Raw genomic sequence first — 21,950 nt, 5'->3', positions numbered from 1 at the left:
CTAAACTAATTTTCATACCTCCTAAGTTCAAGGGACATAACTGTCAAAAATGGGTAAATCACAAGAAAGTGAAACTTGATATGTAACAGCACATAATTGCAGCTCAGTATCTCAATAATTGTGAAGAGTTCACTAAACTCACTTTTATACCTCCTAAGTTCAAGGGACATAACTGTCAAAAACGGGTAAATCACCATGAAAGTCAAACTTGATATGCAACATTACGTGTTAACACTATGTACAAAATTTCAGCTCAATATTTTGAGGAATTGTGAGGGAAAAAAAGGTCTAGAAAACTATATCATTATATGTGTGACTGATGGACAGACAGACAGAAGGACAGAGACAAAACTAGCAGTCCCCTCCACAGGGGACAATATTTCAAAATCTTAGGTAACCGCAAGTCAGTTCACGTGAGTTTTACTTAGGTAACCAATTATTCGGTTACGTGAATATTGTTAGACCTACCTAATCCTAAAACACTTGAACTACAGTTCTATGCTACATTGGTGGTTCAAAAGTATTAAAAAAATAAACTGATTTGCAATTTAACTTCTGATAGGGTACTTTTAATTTTAAAAATTAATTGTTCACCATGTAACCAATTGGCGGTTCACTTGATTTTAAAGTTGCACAACCGACACGTGAACAGAACGGTTCTCGTGAAATAATGTGCCCTGCCTCCGATTAGACCAGTGGAACACTAATATATAAAATATTTACCTTGTAATGGCTTTTTGTCATGGATAGAAACCCTTGCCAGGTGCTGGCCAGCAACTCTGACATCTTCATCAGACATGTTCTCTACAAACAAAAAAACACAAATTTTAATAAAGAAAAACAAGCTGTATTTTATTATGAATCATTTGATTTCTTCAATAATTGTAACAACAATGTCACATTGATTAAAATGCACGTGGATCTTTCATATCTATTAGTGAACTTCATAACAATATGGAATGAAATGAAATGTTTAAAATCATTAAACATCCTCAAACATCTATTAAAAATAAGCCGTTAAACTACATATATACATTTGTATGTTTATTCTGGTCTAGACAATCAGAAAAGAAATCTGCTACTAAGTGGCACTTTTTCTACATAATTTTTGTTTTATATATGTACTTTTTTACTCATACTATAGCCGTAGTTTGTTGGATCGACTCTACTTTTACCAAAAACGATTTACAATAAAAGTGAAAATGCACAATTTTCAAAACCAAATAATGTCTAATGCTAGTATCAAACTACCAAAAAGTTTGTTTTATCAGACTACCAACTGTCACAACAGAGATGGCCAATTTCTCAACTTCTACAATTGTCCACTGGCTACTCTTAAAATTCCATTTTTGTCATATACAACTCCTATGACCGATTAGACACATGTGCAGGAAAATTTATAACAGGACCTAAGCAGTTCCCGACTGAGTCTGTGTGTCGGACTTGCATTGAGAGTGCCAAATGTCAGAATTTCTAAGGAAAACTGAGGGTGTACTCCCAAAATTTTGTTTGAAAATTAAATGTCCTGAAATGCAATGTCCTGCAATCTACAAATAAAGTTCATCCTGAAAAATAGAGGGGTATACTCTTTTTTTTTTTTAACTGCTTACGTTTTGGGAAAGTTCATTTTTTGCGGGCAAGTGAAATTTGAGAGTTACTAACCCGGCGGGTAATTAAAATTTTAGGATATGGCCAGCCCTGACTGTGTTTTTGGTTCAAAATCAAGTTCACATTCAAGATGTCAAATCTTATGTTCTTAAAAATTTATTATTTCAGTGAATTGTTGGAACTTTAGCATATTCTGAATGATATCGTTTAATGTCAATAACATATAATGATAGCACTGTGAAAAGTGTTCAGATTGCTCATGGATATCTAACTTATGTCCAAATATCCAAGAAATGTGGATCACAGAAATGTAGCATACATGTCATTTGTGCTATGGGAGCAGGTCAACTCACTCCTAAACCAACTTGCCCCAGCCGTTGGTCAACTCACCTCATGCTGTTTAGTCAACTCATATCATTACCGTTTTATTAATTAAATATAACAAGTTTAATTAAGCAATATTGTGCATTAAATATTGTTGAATATGCACACCAGTCGGAGTCCAAAAAATCTTGCCTTATCATTCCTTTAAGGATATAAGGGACAAACTCACAAACATTGTTAAAATAGGCTTGACAGTTCATTATAATTGATTATTGGATCTCCCCAATATAAAACCATTTTAATAAGTGGTCATAATAGCAGTTTCACTGTAATATTAATAAATAAAATGACACCAAAGTTGTAGATGTCCATTTTTAATTTCGACACAATTATTTAGACAGTAAAGTTTGGGGAAAGTTGTCTAAACACTGGGGCGAGTTGACCAGCATTCTGTGCTATTGCTACCAGTCTTAAAAATACATGTAGTTCTAATGTTCAGTTAAAAATTGTTTTCTGGTGATATAGGCCTTCGTGCCTAGAACTTAGACCATGCCACGAACAAACATCAAGGGAAGTGATAATATTAATTGCTCTGCTAATAACTTGATTATGAGGAGCCATTTATATTATTTTTAAAATTCACATGCTATGCCTATGGGGAGCTAAAACTGAGTCCTTGAACTCGTCTTAGAAGAGTAAGAATGACAACTCCCCTTAAACTGCATGGCCCTGGACATGAGGAAATATTCTCCAAAGCCAAGCATATGTGACATACTGAGTATATAATCATAATAATGTGGGACGAAAACTGGTTACACGCGGATATTGTCTGTCCTCTAAACAAATGTATCACCTTAATCTGTTAATCTCGTTACCTAAATTTATTCCTTTCAAGTCTCAACAAGTTTTGCTCAAGTTAGAGAAATGTCACAAAGACGCAATCATGTTATTGAAAAGAAATCTTCGTTTGACTGATCGTCTTTCCTTGAGACTTCGAAAAAATGCGCCAAAGAACCGCCGGAAAGATAACAATTATTAAGAAATGCGAGTTATTTCCCTTGGACCTTCACCAAACGTGTTTGACAGTTTGTACGGAATACCGGCGGTGACATCTTAAATTGTAATTTCCAGTATTAGTTTGTCTTGAATAAATATGAACCGGCCTCGGTGGCGTCGTGGCAGGCCATCGGTCTACAGGCTGGTAGGTACTGGGTTCGGATCCCAGTCGAGGCATGGGATTTTTAATCCAGATATCGACTCCAAACCCTGAGTGAGTGCTCCGCAAGGCTCAATGGGTAGGTGTAAACCACTTGCACCGACCAGTGATCCATAACTGGTTCAACAAAGGCCATGGTTTGTGCAATCCTGCCTGTGGGAAGCGCAAATAAAAGATCCCTTGCTGCTAATCGGAAGAGTAGCCCATACAGTGGCGACAGCGGGTTTCCTCTCAAAATCTGTGTGGTCCTTAACCATATGTCTGACGCCATATAACCGTAAATAAAATGTGTTGAGTGCGTCGTTAAATAAAACACTTCTTTCTTTGAATAAATATGTGTTTTGGAAATAGCAAATATATTCTGTGTACAATTTTTTTTAAAATACTGATCAAATTATAAATAAAAGAGTGCCCAGGATAAAAGTCAAAATGTACCCAACCCAAATGCAACGATACACTTTTGCCCATAAAGAATTTAAGAACTAATGTCCTTTGCTCCATAGAAACTTAACCTTGATTTTCCAGATTGGATTATTCCACATACATACACACGTCATTTAAAATTAATTTCCAATTATCAGAGACAGCAGAGGCAATATCGATCCTTTGGGTATTTTGAAAGTCTGGTATGCTTCTTTTTGCGAAAGATCCCTGGTGTCAGTGTGACCTATGTTCTTGACCACTGGATTGAATTAGCCAGGCATGTAATGTAGGCCTATAGTCCTTCTCACAGGGAACGCCCTTTTCATACTGTGAACTTTACCACAAGATACTTATTTCTGAGCCGATTGATTTCTAAACTGCACACAAAAACAGTTGTTGTTTTATGTTATTTCCAAAACACGTTTACTTTTCTTCTTACGTTAAATGAAGCTGAAATTATTAACAGAAAGCATTTTTTTGTAGGAGGATGGGACGTCACAGTAGTTTAGAAATCTGACCTTCACGTCCATCGATACATTACATATCCATAACATAATTTAAAATTTTTAATAATAATAATAAAAAAAAAAAAAAATTAAAAATTTTTTTACACATGTATATATATATTTTTTAAATCCATAACTGTCAAGATTGGAACAGCATAATGTTAATATAACATTTAAAAACGCAGAGTGTCATTTGTCAGGGTTCGAACCTACTGCATCGATTCGTATGAAATTTGACAAACTAATTGATAGTTAGAGACTTGATGTGTGGTGCGTGCAGGGGCGTGCGCAGGAAATTTTGCAGGGGGGGGGGAGGGGGGCCCAGGTGTCTGGTGTCTGATGATAACATCTCAGTACTTCCATATCCATTCACAGGAATGTAAAAAATCGGGATATGAAAAAAAAATTCGCCTTGAGCGGGGGGGTTCGACCACCCCCCCCCCCCCCCCCCCACCCCGCGCACGCGCCTGGCGTGTGTGCGCCTACGTGTGAGTAGGCCTACATATGTGTGTGTAAAATATTGATGAAAAGGTTACGTTTTTATTAGACTGTGTTATAAACAAATTGATAATATTTAACACCATAAATTAACATGATAAATTATGCATTAGAGGTTTTAATAATAAAATATATATCCGAAGTTGTTAATGACATCACGTTCAAGTTCAAGTTCAAGTTCTTTATTGCGTTACGTTTTGCAACTTATCAGCATTATAACAATGAAATACAATATTATGTACAATAATGCGGAACAATAGTGGAGAATGACTTAAATACATAGCCTACACATAGCCTACACATAGGCCTATACCGACAAAAACTATCTATCTATATCTGAATATAAACAATATATTACGTTGTTTGTAGTAATAGCATATCCCTCATTTCGTCCGCCTGTAGTAAGTATTTGCCAAGGTTATTTATCTCCTTACGTGAACATCATGCATCCTGTTAAAAGGTATTTCTCGTTCCAGCCAGTGCACCACGACTGATATATCAAAGGCCGTGGTATGTACTACCCTGTCTTTGGGATGGTGCATATAAAAGATCCCTTATTGCTAATCGAAAAAAGAAGCCCATGAAGTGGCGACAGCGGGTTTCCTTTCTCAATATTTATGTGGTCCTTAACCATATGTCTGACGCCATATTTAATCGTAAATAAAATGTGTCGAGTGCATCATTAAATAAAACATTTCCTTCCTTCCTGTTAAAAGGGGGCGGCCAGTGGAAAAAGCGCTCGCCAGATACGCGGTCGGTCTGGGTTCGATTCCAGTCAGTGCTCCACAACTGGCGTAACAAATGCTGTTGTATGTACTATATCCTGTCTGTGGGATGGTGCATATGAAATACCCGTGCTGCTAACTGGAAATAGTAGGCGAATTGAGTCGGCATTGTCCTGTGTGGTGTTGTGCGTCTTTAAATAAAACAATCCTTCTTTTAAAAAGAGTATTATCAAAACTCAGTTTAACAACGTGTATGCATATATTATCATATCATGTCTAGCATATGCATGTAGTGTTAGATGGCAAGCTATTTAGATAGAGAATAATACACGAGTGGCTGTTAGATACCAGTTATCTCACGAGTTGTTTTAACATTTATCTAACGAGCGAAAGCGAGTTTAATACGTTTTTAAACAACGAGTTGTGATATAAATGGTATCTAACGGACACGAATGTATTATTCTATTTCTTAGGCCTACATATTCTCAAAACACAGGTTTTAAGCAAATTTTAACATCTTTTTTTTACTAAAAGTTATTTACAGCCGTTGCACTTGTAGCTGACTTACGCGTCACAGACACATGGTCGCCAGGTTAACTATACGTCACAGTCTAATCGATTTCCATCGCGCTGTTGTTTTTTTTGTTGTTATTTTTTGACGTATGGCAATGGTGACTAAGGCCCCGTTCCACGAAGCGATCTTAGCCCTAAGATTACCGTAAGCGCATAGCTACCCTATGCACTTAATTTGATCTTAGGGATAAGATCGCTTCGTGGAACGGGGCCCTGGTCATTACCTAGGAGCAGCCAGTTGTATGTCTTGAAACTGTTAACACATGGACATGTGTTAACAAGTATGTGTAATGACAAATAACGTATGGTGTTCTCACCAACAGGTGTGTAAGAAACAATAATAAAACCACTTTTAGTTTCAAAATATTTATTTTCAAAAAAAGAAAAAAAAGACTGACAATATCACAAATCCTGCTTACATGAATATATCACACGAGATGGGCAAGAGGCTTCTGTTTTGTTCACCCACCACCCAGAAAATGAAATTCTAATTAAACCAAGTACTGATACACATGGTATTTGAGACCAAATTTTTTTTCCTTATTAAAGGGACATACCCGAGTTTTTAAACACTAAGGCATATTTTTTACTATTAGAGCCGTTTTTGATAACTGAACTCATACATTACTTAGATTTTATTGTTTAGATTATCCATTTCCGCACATCCGAAATGTTTTTGGTCATCCTGGTGGTTTTAATATCAGAAAATGCATTTCTCATATTTTAAAAACGCACGAGCGTTTCAGAAGTCACAGTTATGGAGTCGAGTTTTAGTCTATTTTAGAGGGTTTTCACCATTTCAAAGTCACAGACTCATGTTTCACTCAATTGTAACTTTATCCAAATGTGTTACAGGTTTGTAGATTAACTAAACTTAGTGTTATATTGTCACGGGTTGAAACTAGGGTCTGTCCCTTTAAGGCTCACATAGACTGGACGCGGCGTGTGATGCGTCTACGGCTTGCGTTTTTTTTAGGCGTATAAACCATATATGATTATTCCATACGGCTGGCGGCATGCGGTTTGCAGATGCACGTACGCGCCGCATCAGTTTATATGAGTCTTATAAAAAATTAATTCAGAGATGTAATGTGGGATTAAATGCCAGTAACACGGTTAAAACGTCCTGATTCTGTGAATGAAGCTTTTATTTGCAGTCAATGTTTTCTGTTACTATTTATGTGTTTTCTTATTTCTTTTCATCAATTTCTAAAGAATAAAATGTCAACAGACCCACCTCGTAGAAAATAATAATTATAGTGCCCCCCTACCGCACCCCCATGTGATAAATTCTAGACCAACCCTTAGAGACAACAACGTGACCATAGCTTTGTTACTGTGATGTTTGTTAAAGCATCAATATGTGGAAATTAAATAGTTGTATAAAGACGACGATGCGCTGTCGTATCTAATATATTTTTTTTCTTTCGAATTTCCACAATCAGCTGGATGATTTGGGGCAGGCAGCTATCTCGATTCCATGAATGAGACATTTAGTTTTTTCCAGTTCGCAGCTGTAAAGAAAAAGTGAACCATATTATATACAAGAATTCTGCGAAATTAAAAGTCTCGCCTACCATAAATTGTTTATAGTGCACTGTGATGAACATCTATAGATGCAAGTTTCAGTGACCTAGGATTTATAGTTCGTAAGCTTCTGATGTAAACGTGAAACTTTAACGTAAAAGTTGACGCCGTCGCTGTCGCCGCCGTAGGAAAAGTAATACCTATATATCTTCTTTTTACTTCCTAAAGGTCAGACAAAATCTGGTAATTAGGACAATGCAATTGATATTTAACCATCTCTTATCAAGTTTAACATAGAGAGAACAACTCTTTGACACCGCACAGGCTAGGGTAAGTGGTCTTTTATAACCATTTTCTTAGAGACAGGACAGTACAGACATAGCCTTTGATGTACCAGTCGCGGGGCGGTGGTTGGATGTGTGGTGGTGGGTTTGGGGGAGGGGGAGAACAGACTTTTCTGAAAGTGTAGTAAGGTTATGGTATAATAGTGCAAAATGTGATACTAACATGCCACTTTGCATGCTGTTAGGCCATCATGTGTAGAGATAAACGTGAAATAGGACCAACCTGGCAGTGGCCCCTATTGATCACTTCAGGCGATACTAGATGTAACCAGTGCTACGCCAGGGAAAATTTAGATGGAGCGTGGTCACTTTCACCCCAAAAATATGATCGCCGCGTAGACAGCCAGCCCTCACTAGCTGAGGTTATATAGCAATTTCTGTGTTAAGATGGCGGCCTCCATGACGGTTGTATTTACGGAATTCATGTTTGTACGCAATATTTATCATAATGTGTGTACGGCAGTCGACTGGACCTGAGCGCAAAAAGATTCTTATGAAATGCGGCATCAGGAAAGTACAAAGATGGCTATCGGCAGTACAAACCAAAACAGGAGCAGTCAGAACGATTGAAAACTGTCAAAAAGTCTTGTGTATTATGTTTAAGATACATTGCATTCTGATTGACATCGGTAAGTCTGGTTGTAGCGCTGATACTCACAAGTTCGTGTACGTCTGCCCCTGGTGGTCGCACACGGCAGGTCCGCGACTGGGACACGTGACTTTTAGAACTGCACGGCAGGCGATTTCATGTGGTGACGGGTTGCTAGGGTAACCTTCGCCTGTGTTGCAGAAACCATCGTGAATGCGATGTATGTTGTTGGGCTGTACGCATTTCGCTTTCTGGTATTCACACCTGTATTAAACGTTTGTTTTGTTTAACGACACCACAAGAGCACATTGATTTATTATTCATCGGCTATTGGTTTCTTTTGTTTATTAATGACACCACTAGAACACATTGAATTATTAATCATCAGCTATTGAATGTCAAACATTTGGTAATTTTGACAAATAGTCTTAGAGAGGAAACCTGCTACATTTTTTCATTAGTAGCAAGGGATCTTTGATATGCACTATCCCACAGATAGGATAGCACATACCACGACCTTTGATATACCAGTTCTGGTGCATTGGCTGGGACGAGATATAGACCAATAGGCCCACCGACGGGGATCACATCTGTAATATAAAACATTGTTGATTTCTTGCAGACTTTCGCTGATCACAGCATAACGTATTCCGAAACATGGGTTCATTTTATTAAATGCTAAAGAAACTGTGTTCAGTTTTCTGCCATTGTTAATAAGATGTTTCCGACTATCAAAGCTCTTTTAATGGCTAAAATTACATTAGACAACCAACCTTAGATCTTATTGCTAAGTCGTCTTTCTCTCAAAAGGAGTGTGACGTAGCCTAGTGGTACAGCATTCGTACGATGCGCGGTCGGTGTGGGATCGATCCCCGTCGGTGGGCCCATTGGGTTATTTCTTGTTCCAGCAAGTGCACCACGACTGGTATATCAAAGGCCGTGGTATGTACTACCCTGTCTGTGGGATGGTGCATATAAAATATCCCTTGCTGCTATTCGAAGAGTAGCCCATGAAGTGGCGACAGCGGCTTTCCTCTCTCATTATCTGTTTGACGCCATATAACCGTAAATAAAGTGTGTTGATTGCGTCGTTAACTAAAACATTTCTTTCTTTCTTTCTCTCAATATATCTGATATGGACCATTACCAGTTTGAGTGAAAACAGAATGCTTGTCAGAATAGTTATTCCAAATGTGTTACAGCTTGCTTATATTAGCGATGTTACACTATGTCAGCGGCAATTACTTTAGTCGAATCATATGTTACCTAGAGTACTTCCCATCGGGAAACGTCATTCATTATTCTTTCATTATACTTATTTTCGTGCTTCTGTCCAAGTAAGGTTCAATCACGCTATTCTGGGCACACACACACACACACACACACACACACACACAACAGCTATCTGGGCTGTCCGTCCAGGACAGTGGGTTAGTTATTAGTGGTTAGTGGTTAGTGGTTAGTGAGAGAGAAGAGGGTGTAGTGGTCTTACACCTACCCATTGAGTCGTTAAAAACTCGCTCTGGGTGGGAGCCGGTACCGGGCTGCGAACCCTGTACCTATTAGTCTTATGTCCGATGGCTTAACCACGACACCACTGAGAGGAATGTCGATCGTTTTCTTACTACGGTATGTACTACAGGTTATTTATTCCTGAGCCGATTGTTTTCTAAATTGCGCACACAAATAATGCTTCTTTTATTTTTTTAATTTTTTTTTACGTTAAATCAAACTGAAATTATTTTTAAAAAACAAAAAATGTTCATGAAGCCTGGGTAGGACTATAGACACGCTGTAACATTGGATTTGATTAGATCTACTATCGGAACCTGATGTCGGATTTCAATTATATTGCTTCAAATAAGTATCTTTTTATCACTAGCTTTCATTTTTACTTTTAATTTGAAGAATATGTAATCAGTAAACTACTAAACAACATTTCTGTATGACTTACGTGTTTCTGTAATTGCCATTTGTTGTGCAAACAACATTCAGGTGCTTATTGCATTCAAACGACATAAGCAGACGACACAAAAGATCAAAAGATGATTTGGGAGTTGGAGTTGGTTTTGGAATTGCCGAAATTGTAGACGTCTTTGTTATCTGTGGTTTTGCTGTAGTTGGTGTATGTGATGCTTGGGTCTTGTGAGTTAAAATTTTCTTAGAAGTAGTGTCTGTTTTTGCTGTAGTTGGTGTATGTGATGTTTGTGTCTTGTGAGTTGAGATTTTTTCAGACGTTGAGTCCGTTTTTGCTGTAGTTGCTGTATGTGATGTTTGTGTTCTTTGAGTTAAAATTTTTCCAGAAGTAGTGTCTGTTTTTGCTGTAGTTACTGTATGTGATGCTTGTGTCTTGTGCGTGAAGATTTCCCCAGAAGTAGTGTCTATTTTTGCTGTAGTTGCTGTATGTGATGTTTGTGTTTTGTGAGTAACGGTTTTCTCAGAAGTAGTGTCTGTTTTTGCTGTATGTGATGTTTGTGTTTTGTGAGTAACAGTTTTCCCAGAATTTGTATTTGTTTTTGCAGTCGTTGCTGTAAGTGCTGCTTTTGTCGTGTGAGTTACAAGTTTCACAGAAGTGTCTGGTATTGCCGTTGGTGATGCCTGGGCCGTCTTCGAAGCTGCTTGTGTCTTTTGTGTGATTACCGTAGCTGCAGTACTAAACGTCGTCACCGAACATCCATGTCCGTCAGGTATTATCTTAAGTGATGTATTTTTACAATGTTCTTTAGCAAAATCACATCTGAAAACAAGAAGATAGCTTTTTGGAGAACGTTAACCTGATACTGAACAATTAACTTAAATTAACTACGTATAGGCTACTCATATTGTAAGTGTTACTACTTCCGGTATATACTCGCTGTATTCTGGTTTATTTTGTCACAGCTATAGTCCACACTTGAACAATTTATTCTGGATGCAATGTTAATAACTTAATTCCATAGATTTAAAAATATATATATATTTTGTATCTTTAATAAATGGTTCCATCCACTTTCCATCTTTCTAACAAAGCGTCCTTATTCTTAATAATGTTTTCAGGATTTAACTACTTTAAAAACTCTCGACCCGAGTGAAAATAACTACACACACTTATAACCTCACAGTTATTATTAGTAACATGCTCAACTGGTTTGTTCGAGGTGAATGCGAGGAATAACATCCATTATCTAAACTAGATAAGACTGATTCGGTCAAGCCGAAATAAGACACAGAACATGACACAGGGGCGTCGGAAGCGGGACGGCTGTACCACTTGTTCGACCAGGACTCACACACTCTCTCTGTCTCTGTCTCTGTCTCTGTCTCTCTCTCTCTCTCTCTGTCTCTGTCTCTCTCTCTCTCTCTCTCTCTCTCTCTCTCTCTCTCTCTCTCTCTCTCTCTCTCTCTCTCTCTCTCTCTCTCTCTCTCTCTCTCTCTCTTGGTACTCGTATAGTATAGATCTTATCATATAAATTACTTTCATGGCCGTACCAACTTTTAATTGCTTCCGACCCTCCTGTTTCATAATTTCTAAAACGAAACAAGGCGTCTGATTGTTTGACCCAATCGTCTGGTTATATATGGTTTTTGCAATGTTCTGGCTCAACAAACTCATTTAAAAATGATAGTGGTTTTTATTCATATTGAGAACATAGACTTGTCTGCTTGGTCATGCCACATCTCAAGATGCACTTTCAGAAACTTGCTATATTACCACTTCCGGTAATAGTAACTAAACCATAATAGTTTCTATATCGCTATTGGTATTAATGCTATATACATAACAGTTTTGATACTTACTCTGTTCTGTATGTTTGGCCGTTTGACGCACATATAAACTTCGGTGCATAGTCATCGCATATCAGCTGATTCGTGATGTTACAACTAAGATCAATCACTGCAACGGTGGATAATAAATTGCCGGAAGTCGTAATCACCGGATGTGACGTCGATGTGAGCGTAAAGAAACATCCCTTACCGTCGTAGGTCACGTTTAGTGATGGATTATGGCAGTGAGCTTTTGAAAAATGACACCTAAAAATGAACACACTCTGGTAATTATTCGAAATGATTGCGAAAAATATTTCATACTGCTACACTGTAGGATTCAATTCAATTCAGTTCAATGTATTGCCCAATACCAAACAATCTGGGCCCGTGCATATAAAACTTAAAGTCTAGACTTTAATAAAGTCCAGACTTAACGTAATGCTATTTGAATGGCATTGACATGACGTTAAAGTCTGGACTTTATTAAAGTCTAGACTTTAAGGTTTATAAGCACGAGGCCTGGTGTCAGCAAACAGGGATAAAAATGATATAACATTAATAAAAACAACAAGTAAAAACAACAATTGATAATAATAACAATATTAATGTTTGCTCATAATGTTAGCATTTGAGGAGTCGATCAACTGTGTATATTTATTACAAACTGAAAGGTAGCTAAATCAGTTGACCAACTACGATTATGCCACTTTACATTAGTGCCAATGAACTATGAAGCAAGGGATCTTTTATATGCACCATCCCACAGACAGGATAACACATACCATGGCCTTTGATATACCAGTCGTGGTGCACTGGTTCAAGCAAGAAATAGCCCAATGGACCCATGGGCGTATGGGGACTCTTTGATTTAGGGGGGCTGGAGGGGTTGATTTGCCCGAAATTTTACCCAGATAAAAACTGCCCGAATTTTTCCCACTGTTTTGCCCGAATTTTGGGGGGGGGGGGGTCGTACACCCATGAATGGACCCACCGATGGGGATCGATCCCAAACCGACCGCGCATCAAGCGAACGTTTTGCCACTGGGCTACGTCCCGCCCCGTTAATTATGAAAGTGTTAAAGGAAGGGACAGTTAAGACATTTGACTTGGTATGCATATTCAACGATATATAATGCACATTATTGCTTAATATCAACAAGTATAATTGTATAGTTAATTAATAAAACGCTTAAATGTGACGGCTATTATATATAACGGGCGCAGCCATTTTGTACTATCCTAGTGAATACGCCCTCTGGCGAGCTGGTGGTTACGTAATACCTAACGTGTCACGTCAGGAATTAGTCTTCGAACTGAAGAAACAAAACATACCTGATTTTTGCGGATGCATCGCAATGTTCTGTAATAGCCATCCCAGTAAGCCAGTATCAATTATATATTATTTTTCAATACAAAATAAACCACCATTGTCAAAGTGTTGAAATAACTGTATTATGTTTTGTACATAAATTAACCCATGTACTGAAATAATAATCGGAGTGTTTTCTTAGTTAATTGGTCTTTTTTTTCCGTGGCCTGTACCTGTGGTTCCTGATTAGCAGGTGTATATTTAGACGGTCCCCAGACACTGTGTCTAGACACACTAAAAAGACGTGCCTCTTTTTATTAAGATCACAGGGTTTTGTGTGTTAACCGCACGGACACCCCTCTAATCGTAATCGATCAGCCGTCCTTCTTTATTACTGTTAATAATTCTGTAAACCCTTGATTAAGTAGACTTTCCCATCTAAAATCACAAAACTGACCAATTACGTAGTCCCAAAGAAAAGAAAATTATCACTTGGGTATCATGAGTTGTCGTTTTTGCTCGAACGTAGCATACCAATAGGCCTAATAATATGCTCCATTTCGTTCTATTAATGCAAATTGAAATATATTTAGTTAAATAGTTTATTATACCATCAAGTCATTTATGTTGTTTTACAAGTCAGGTTGATGAAAGCGAAGCGACTTGTCGTAAATTAGAGCGTTTGTTTACACTGTGCCTAGAGGAGATAGACGGAGCTGACGTCACTTCGGCCCAAGCTATACCACCGGACGTCACAAAAACGAAACAAAATGGCTGCCCCCAGTTAGCAGGAATAATCATGTTTTTTTATTAACTCTAAAATTATGCGTTTTCATTTGTTAAAGTCAGTATGTGTTGGTGGTCCGGGTATGCATCTTTCCAACACATAACGCTCTTGTTTGAGTTTACTTTACCTTTAACGAAAAATACTCAGTTGAAAACCACACGTGTAGAAGGATCACAGGTTAAAGGCAGTTTTAAAAAATAGCAAACATCTGTATGTTTTCAGAATCAACATACCATGCATTTACTTGTTATTTGATATCGACGTTCGAAAGTCAGAATCTTTTCTTTTTTTTCTTTCTTTTTTTTCTCTCTTTTTTTCAATGACGGCGAGATATTGTGTGTTGCATTAAAGCATTCGTTAATCGTAAAACACTTGAATTTGTTATAGCTGAAGTTGTACTTATATTTTGCTTTAAATATAACAAGAAAAACAACAAAACAAAACCACACATAAAACCACAACACAACAAAACAAAAGAACAAAAACAAAAATAAAAACAATTTAAAAATGAACATGGGAAGGTAAAATTAGGGTCTTATTTTAACGGCATTATGTCTATTTCGGGGAGAGACGTGGCCCAGTGGTAAAGCGTTCGCTTGATGCGCGGTCGATCTGTGATCGATCCTCGTTGGCGGACCAAATGGGCTATATCTTGCTCTAGCCAGTACACAGTACATGACTGGTACTCCAAAGGCCGTGGTATGTGCTATTCTGTCTGTAGGATGGTGCGTATAAAAGATTCCTTGCTACTAATGGAATCATGTAGCGGATTTCCTCTCTAAGACTATATATATGTAAAAATTACCAAATGTGTGACATCCAATAGCCGATGATCAATAAATCAATGTGCTCTAGTGGTGTCGTTAAACAAAACAAACTTTAACTCTATGTCTACTTCCGCGGGTTTCTTTTATTTACACCTAATACGGTAGGTATAGGGCCGAATTTACAAAGCCTGTTTTAGACGTACACGCGTGTAACTACTAGTATATACATTTATAATGCCTAAACATCTGCGTTTAAAGGGACAGACCGTAGTTTTTAAACACTAATATATATTTTTCACTACTAGAGCCGTTTATGATCACCGAAATGAAATATTACTTATATTTTATTGTTTAGATTATACATTTCCGTACAACCTGAGTGTTTCTGGTCATCCTGGTGTTTCTAATACCATAGAATGCATTTTTCATATTTTTAAAAACGCACGTGCGTCTGAGAAGTAATGATTATGGAGTCGCGTTTTATTCTATTTTTAAGGGTATTTCAAAGTCGTTAACTCTTCTTTCATTCTGTTGTATCCACATTTGTTACAGGTTTGTAAATTAACCAAACTTAGTGTCCATTTTTACGGGTTGAAACTAGGGTCTAGGTAAAACATATGCCGTAGTGTTTAAGAACTAGGGTCTGTCCCTTTAAGAAAAACAGGCGTCGTAAATTCGGCTCAGAACGTTGCAGTATTGCTTACGCTGTCGAGTAGGTTATACCATCGGAGCCACAGATTATTCTAGGTGGGTAACTGTCGCAGCTCTGTGCCAGTAGCACACGGCACCAGGAGGGTAGCGAGATGGTGCTGGGCTCAGGGGGGGTAGTAGGACACACCTGGCCGTCAATTAACACATGCACAGACTCGTCCACACAACGCCTTTTGCCGAATTCACAACTGGAAATAATATAACTGGTGTTCAGGGCCAAACCTAGTCTAAAACAACTGGTCGGGTGGGAGGGGCAGTAAAATGGAATTAGGGAACAGTACTAATATAAAGGTAGCAGTATACAGTTAGCTCCCTTGTGTACCCGGCGTACGCTTTTTGGTTTTGCACAGATCCATGTTTGAAGGCTAATTATTTGGAATGGGAAGTAAATTCTTAGTGATACCCAAAGAGTTATTTTTTAAATGACAATTGGTTTGTCACCAGCAGTGCAAACGGTTTAGCTGTAATGAGGCATGGTATTCATACACCAGGTTTTCCTTGTGAAAAATGTGGGGCGTGATCATTTTGGGTAATTTTCAAACAAGTCTGCTACTATAGGATATGTTTCATCTAAACAAAACGTACACTTCTAAAATAAAAAGAACACTTTTTGGTATTGTTGATGGGGTGGACACTGCCTCCTGTATCGCCAGCTATGTACGGCCTGATTATCGTTGCATTATACCAAATAAAATCCCATAGGCAACCATGTTAAAGTTTGTGTTTAAAAACACTATATGCAATATATCAACTAAACTATGACCCATACATATCAGTACTACAACCCCTACGTCAAAGTATTAACTGAAGAAAATTGTACCTTTCGTGGCTCAATTTTCAGTATAACCAGATGTTTCTTTTGTAACACACCTAGTTTCGCACCAAATTTGAGTACTTGTTTTTACAGGTACCCCATACATGTTTCAAGCACAAAGCTACTTCACACAGCAGTACTAGATGAAATAAAATTGCATACTTTTTCCCCAGATGAAACTAATTTTTTTTACAACCACCACACTCACATTTATCACCAATTACAGGACTTGTGACGTTAACTTCTTTATCAAAAGTTCGGTGCACCTCGAACTTTGACCCAGCCGGAAGTTATTTGGTTTAGTACTACCTTTAGTTACATGCTTACAGATTTTACTGTTTGACTATTTTTTACATTTCTGTTTAATAGAGGCATAATCATAGTTGGTGTTTGCTCGTTGATGACATCGGAATTACAATGCAAACTTGTGAAATTTATTTTGTCTTAGATAGACTCATAAGCGAATTCATCTTTTAAAACTCTATTCCCTTCCACCCACCCCTGCAAAAAACTAAACAAAAAAGTGTCGGTTTTTTTAAAATAGAAAAGTGATTTGTAGTTATTTATCACAACGTTTTAAAATAGCGAAACATGACACTTGCACCTTTGACAATGCACGTTTACAAATAGCTTTTTGGAAAATATTCTTCCGACTCTTTATAAACAGAATTTTGGTACTGGTAAGTAAAATGATGTAACTAATTATATGTGAGATATTGTTATTATTACTGCAACTCACTCATTGGGGAAGGTGGTTCCGTCAGAAGCACATATTAGTCTAGGTCTGAACGTAGAGCAATTAACCTTTTCGAAAAACGCACAGACGTCTGGTGGTATCGCGCCATCCAACACGTCAGTTCTGGCTGCAAATAGTATAGAAAGGAAACTGAAGGAATGGCTAATTGAGAGAGAGAGAGAGAGAGAGAGAGAGAGAGAGAGAGAGAGAGAGAGAGAGAGAGAGAGAGAGAGAGAGAGAGAGAGAGAGAGACAAACAGAGAAAGACAGAAGACAGACAGAGACAAAGATATACACATGTAGATATATAGAGAGATAAAGAATTACAGAGTTTATTTTTGTTTAGTTTAACGATACCACTAGATCACATTGATTTATTAATCGTCAGCTATTAGATGTCATTTAAACATTTGGTCATTCTGACATAGTCTTAGAGAAAAAAACCGCAAAAGTTTTCTATTAGTAATAAGGGATCTTTTAAATATAAAATATGACAATCAGAACTCTTAATTTGTGTCTGTTTTGTCGATGTAGTCATAAAAATCAAATTGATAATTATGAATTTTAAAATTGTTTAGACTCAAGCGATTTTAATTTCCCAAATGTTTATACGGTGATGTTGGATTCCGGGGATGTATCGTGGGTATTTCCAATTACAGCCGTGTATCGGCGCATCCGTTGATTCGGCGCACTTGGTATTTTGCTTAAAGCCGCACGCCCTAGTTTCATCCAGCGAAAATAAATTATAATTTGGTTAATCTACAAACCTGTAACACACTTAGATCACGTTTTTATCAAATGGAGTGAAAAAGCAGGTTTTATATCGATAAATACCATGGGAATCCCCATGTCCCAATTGCTTGAAATAATTTTGAAAGTTAGTAGGCCCTATTCTGATGTCACCGGTAAATGTCGTTCGAAGCACAACAATGCCTACGTCACGACAAATTTCACAGAGTGCGCACAGACTTGGGGTGCGTTCCTTTCACCTCTCCTGGACATGTTCCAACTGTTCTGTCCTGGTTGTATCCCCTCTCCAGATATCGTAAGACTTAGCAAAAATATTGGTTTTAAGGGTTTGTAACGTTTTGTATTGAGATACTTACTTGTCTGAACTTTATTGTTACTAAAAATGTTCACGAACTGTGAAGAAAAATCTCACAAATGAACAACAAGCAAACGACAACAAATCGGATGTTGATTGCGCGAACCGTGCACGAGAAAACAAACCGAACCAAAATGATAACGGTCACGTGGTATACCAACGTCTGTGACATTGAAATGGGAATATCCCCTCTAAAAATAGATTAGACCTTGTTTGCTTAACGGTTTTTTCTCAGAGGCCCGTGGCATTTTATGAAATACGAAAAATGCATTTTGTGGTATTACAAACACCAGGATTACCAGGATTACCAAAAAAACACTTCAGGTGAATGGAAATGTATATTCTAAATAATAAACGGTAAGTAAAGTGCAATTTTATTTGTGAAAAAATGGGTTTAATAGCGAAAAACAACGGCGTAATGGTTAACAACTAGGGCGTGTCCCTTTAAATATGCTTAGGAAGTTGTCATGTTGTCGGTGATTTTAGCTAATTAAAGTTCAATTCCTTTTTCAATGGTTAATCAAGTATCAACATACTTATTGTTAAGGGTGCAATTATTATTTTTTTTTTTTTTGAATTATCAATAATTATATCATAACTTCAAAATAAATAATTCACCTGTTTTCGTGTGTATAAACGCAAAGTCGGTCAGCCTTATTGATATTAAGAATGTTAAAACAAGTCTAAAACACCTTTCACGCATTTTTAAAATTATAGTAAACGGTATAATTATTTGTTTCAGTTATTTTTATTTAAACTGAAAAGGAAAACACAGACAAATGCAAACAAAACGAAAGTTTTACACCTTAATTGACAGTCATTCCATTTCACAATTGTCACATTGTTACAAAGTGTGCACAGTCTCGTGGGCGTACATAGGATTTTGAAAAGGGGGGTTCCAATACATAGGATTTTGAAAAGGGGGGTTCCAAAATAGATTGCAGAGATATTGGGCATATATTTCTATGTTGAGTAAATATAATAATGTCAGATATCAATGTCAGATATATTAAATTAAAAAAAAAGCGATTTCAGGGGGGGTTCGGTCGAACCAATCGAACCCCCCCCCCCTATCTACGCCCATGAATCTACCCGAGAAAAAAATCCATGTAGGCATCTTAGACATACATGACAATAAAGATGTATGCATCTGCAATACTGTGCCACTCATGAAAACGATTGCGAAAGTGCATGATCATGGATGGGTCATGTGTGATCGTTCATTTTCATAGTCATATTTTTAACAAGACAAAAACAAAAAAGTACTAAAATAATCCTGGGACAATAGTGTAACGTTTATGGGATACAAAGTTAGGTCATGGGCGGTCTATAAATAGCGGGGTCACCTATCAACATCTACTGCGCCGAATCACCGGACATGCAAATGGTTTTGGATACAAGGGGGTGCCTACATTTATGCACAATTTTAAAATGTTTATTAACTACAGACATAAAACAATTTGTAGTGTATTTCAGATTATGCATTGCTTCATTAGTGAGAGACACATTTTATTAAGTATTTCACAGTGTCCACATAGAAAATGGTCTTTGAATACTTAGATGTGCCGATACACCGGACAGCACTGTATTTGGTTATTTGGGAATTAATAACTCGGCTTAGGGATATTTCGTTTCAGTTCACTTATTTGAATGACTGAAAATGTATTTCACTATATACAAGAAATTTCCGAAACGATGCAACGAATCAAATTAATAAAATGGTTCATCAAACATATGATTTCTAGCTGGAAACTATTCCAGAAATTATCACATTGTGGTTAGAGGTGGGAGACACTGATAATTCATTTTTATGGTATGACGTTGTCTGTCTGCCCGTACGTATTTTTAGTTTCCGGAGCATATCTTTCATCAATTCATATAGGGACATATAAAAGCTTGCATGCAAGTACAATTTGAGATGGCGGCGTGTCGCGTACCATAACTAGGTCACAGCGACCTAATTTTCACGCATCACCGCAATGTTGTTGTTGTTGTTGTTGTTGTCGTTTTGATGGGTTGATGGTTCTTAATTTTGTTTTTGAACATGTCTTTTGTCCGTTTAATTACTTTTTGTGATTTATTTTTATCAACATGTCTTTTGTACGCTTATTTAATTATGATGGATGATTCCAAATTGTTTGCTTGTTTGTTATTTTGTGTGTTAGTGGTTGTTGTTGCTCTTCTTGACTTGTTGGGTTGGGTTGGGGTTTTTTAATATGTTTATTGTACGTTTATTTAATTATTGTGGATGGTTCCAAATTAATTTTATTCTGTAGATACTGATAATCCAACCATTTATAGTATCACTTCTGGAAGATACTAAAACATAATTTGCATGTAAATATGCATGCATATTAATGCACTGTACATTGTAAATGCACTTTCAAGGTCAAAGTCAAGAGATTTAACATGCACGTTCAGAACCAGCTGTTGTAGCGCACGCCTGTCGTGGACGCATGTGTTGACTGTCGTCAACGCTTCCTTCCATCACAAGAAGGGGATGGTAAGAGGAAAAAACGGTATTGCCCGCACTTGCAAGTGTAGTGGGGCACAGGCACCCCGACCGGAGTCGGTAGCGAATGACGTGGTTATTTTTGTTTTGGAATTTGCAATTGTATTCCCTCAGGAGCCAATTTGAAAGATTGCCTGATATATGTAAGTTTCGATAACAGGTATCTATATTTTGGTACTTAGTTTACACACTGTATTTTAAATCTTACTATAAATCGGAGGCGGGATTTAGCTTAGTCGGTTGAGTGATCGCTTGAGGTTTGTGCGTTGCAGGATCAAATCACCTCGGTGGATCCATTCGGCTGATTGTTTTTTCTCGTTCCAACCAGTTCATCACAACTGGACAAAGGCCGTGGTGTGTGCTTTCCTTGCTGCAAAATGTAGCAAGTTTCCTCTGTTAACTATGAGTCAGAATTACCAAATGTTTGACATCCAATAGCAGATGATTAATTAATCAATGTGCTCCAGTGGTTTCGTTAAACAAAACAAACTTTTTTGTCTTAACTTAAATCAACGCTTTAACTTTAAGAAAGTAACATGACAACGCCACTTACCCAAAATGATTATGGTCACAGCAAATATTACGTTTCGAAACATGGCTGGAAAATCGTTGCAATCTGGCAGATGTCTGTTGATAACTAAATGCGCACCGCGGACCGTGTTTGTTCTATTCTGATATGGAAGGCCTGCTTTTTTTTGTAATGTACACATTGATTTGAAATTATAGATTTTGTTTGCTAATGCTTGTTATATTATATAATTTTATGTATAATGCCACTGTGTGTTCTTGAGAAACTTTTCCACATAAATAATGCTGTGGGCACAGTGACATTAGTACGCATGCGCACACCATTCAGAATCTCAAGGTCTAACAAATTCAATGCAGTTCGAGACTAATTGGATCTACGACCTGACGTTTAATAGCCACAGGATCTGGAACATAGACACAGATGTCCTATACTATCTTTTTTTTTTTTTTTTTTTTTTTTTTTTTTTTTTTTTTTGTAATTGCTAAAGTAAAAAAAATCAAACAAAACACCCATATATAATTTGAAAAGTAAAAAAAGTACCTCCAAAGTACCCCAAAATATAATAAAAGGCAACAGTTCAATTATACGTACAAAATAAAAT

General features: G+C 37.2%; 2 protein-coding genes across 4 annotated transcripts in view; both read right to left on the bottom strand.

Annotated features, from left to right (window-relative positions):
• Nucleotides 1-2,956, bottom strand: part of LOC121368363 (DNA excision repair protein ERCC-6-like) — a 65,119-nt gene extending 62,163 nt beyond the window's left edge. The window contains exons 1-2 of the mRNA XM_041493058.1: nt 2,808-2,956; nt 724-804 (exon numbers count right to left, since the gene is read on the bottom strand). Of these exons, the coding sequence (XP_041348992.1) occupies nt 724-799 (76 nt within the window). The 5' untranslated portion in view covers nt 800-804; nt 2,808-2,956. The remainder of the gene's footprint in view (nt 1-723; nt 805-2,807) is intronic.
• Nucleotides 2,957-7,003: 4,047 nt separating this feature from the next.
• Nucleotides 7,004-21,499, bottom strand: LOC121368362. Of its 3 annotated transcripts, XM_041493055.1 has the most exons (7): nt 21,374-21,499; nt 17,208-17,331; nt 15,648-15,842; nt 12,111-12,344; nt 10,288-11,070; nt 8,403-8,597; nt 7,004-7,387 (listed from the first exon to the last, which is right to left on the bottom strand). In XM_041493055.1, exons 1-7 carry the CDS (start codon nt 21,414-21,416, stop codon nt 7,315-7,317), a joined length of 1,647 nt encoding a protein of 548 aa, XP_041348989.1. In that variant the 5' UTR covers nt 21,417-21,499; the 3' UTR covers nt 7,004-7,314. The 3 variants fall into 3 exon arrangements, with proteins under 3 accessions (XP_041348989.1, XP_041348991.1, XP_041348990.1); XM_041493057.1 differs by lacking the exon at nt 8,403-8,597; XM_041493056.1 differs by lacking the exon at nt 15,648-15,842.
• Between the last annotated feature and the right edge of the window lie 451 nt (nt 21,500-21,950).

The sequence above is a fragment of the Gigantopelta aegis genome, chromosome 3, assembly GCF_016097555.1.
Source record: "Gigantopelta aegis isolate Gae_Host chromosome 3, Gae_host_genome, whole genome shotgun sequence".
NCBI classification, from domain to species: Eukaryota; Metazoa; Mollusca; class Gastropoda; order Neomphalida; family Peltospiridae; genus Gigantopelta; species Gigantopelta aegis.
This window is presented reverse-complemented; position numbering and strand designations above follow the sequence as displayed.

Coding starts and splice junctions, on each gene's coding strand:
- LOC121368362 (XM_041493055.1), bottom strand. CDS start 21,416: ATGTTTCGAAACGTAATATTTGCTGTGACCATAATCATTTTGG. Junction 17,332..21,373: donor TGTGACCATAATCATTTTGG/GTAAGTGGCGTT, acceptor TACTATTTGCAG/CCAGAACTGACGTGTTGGAT. Junction 11,071..12,110: donor GGCCAAACATACAGAACAGA/GTAAGTATCAAA, acceptor TCTTGTTTTCAG/ATGTGATTTTGCTAAAGAAC.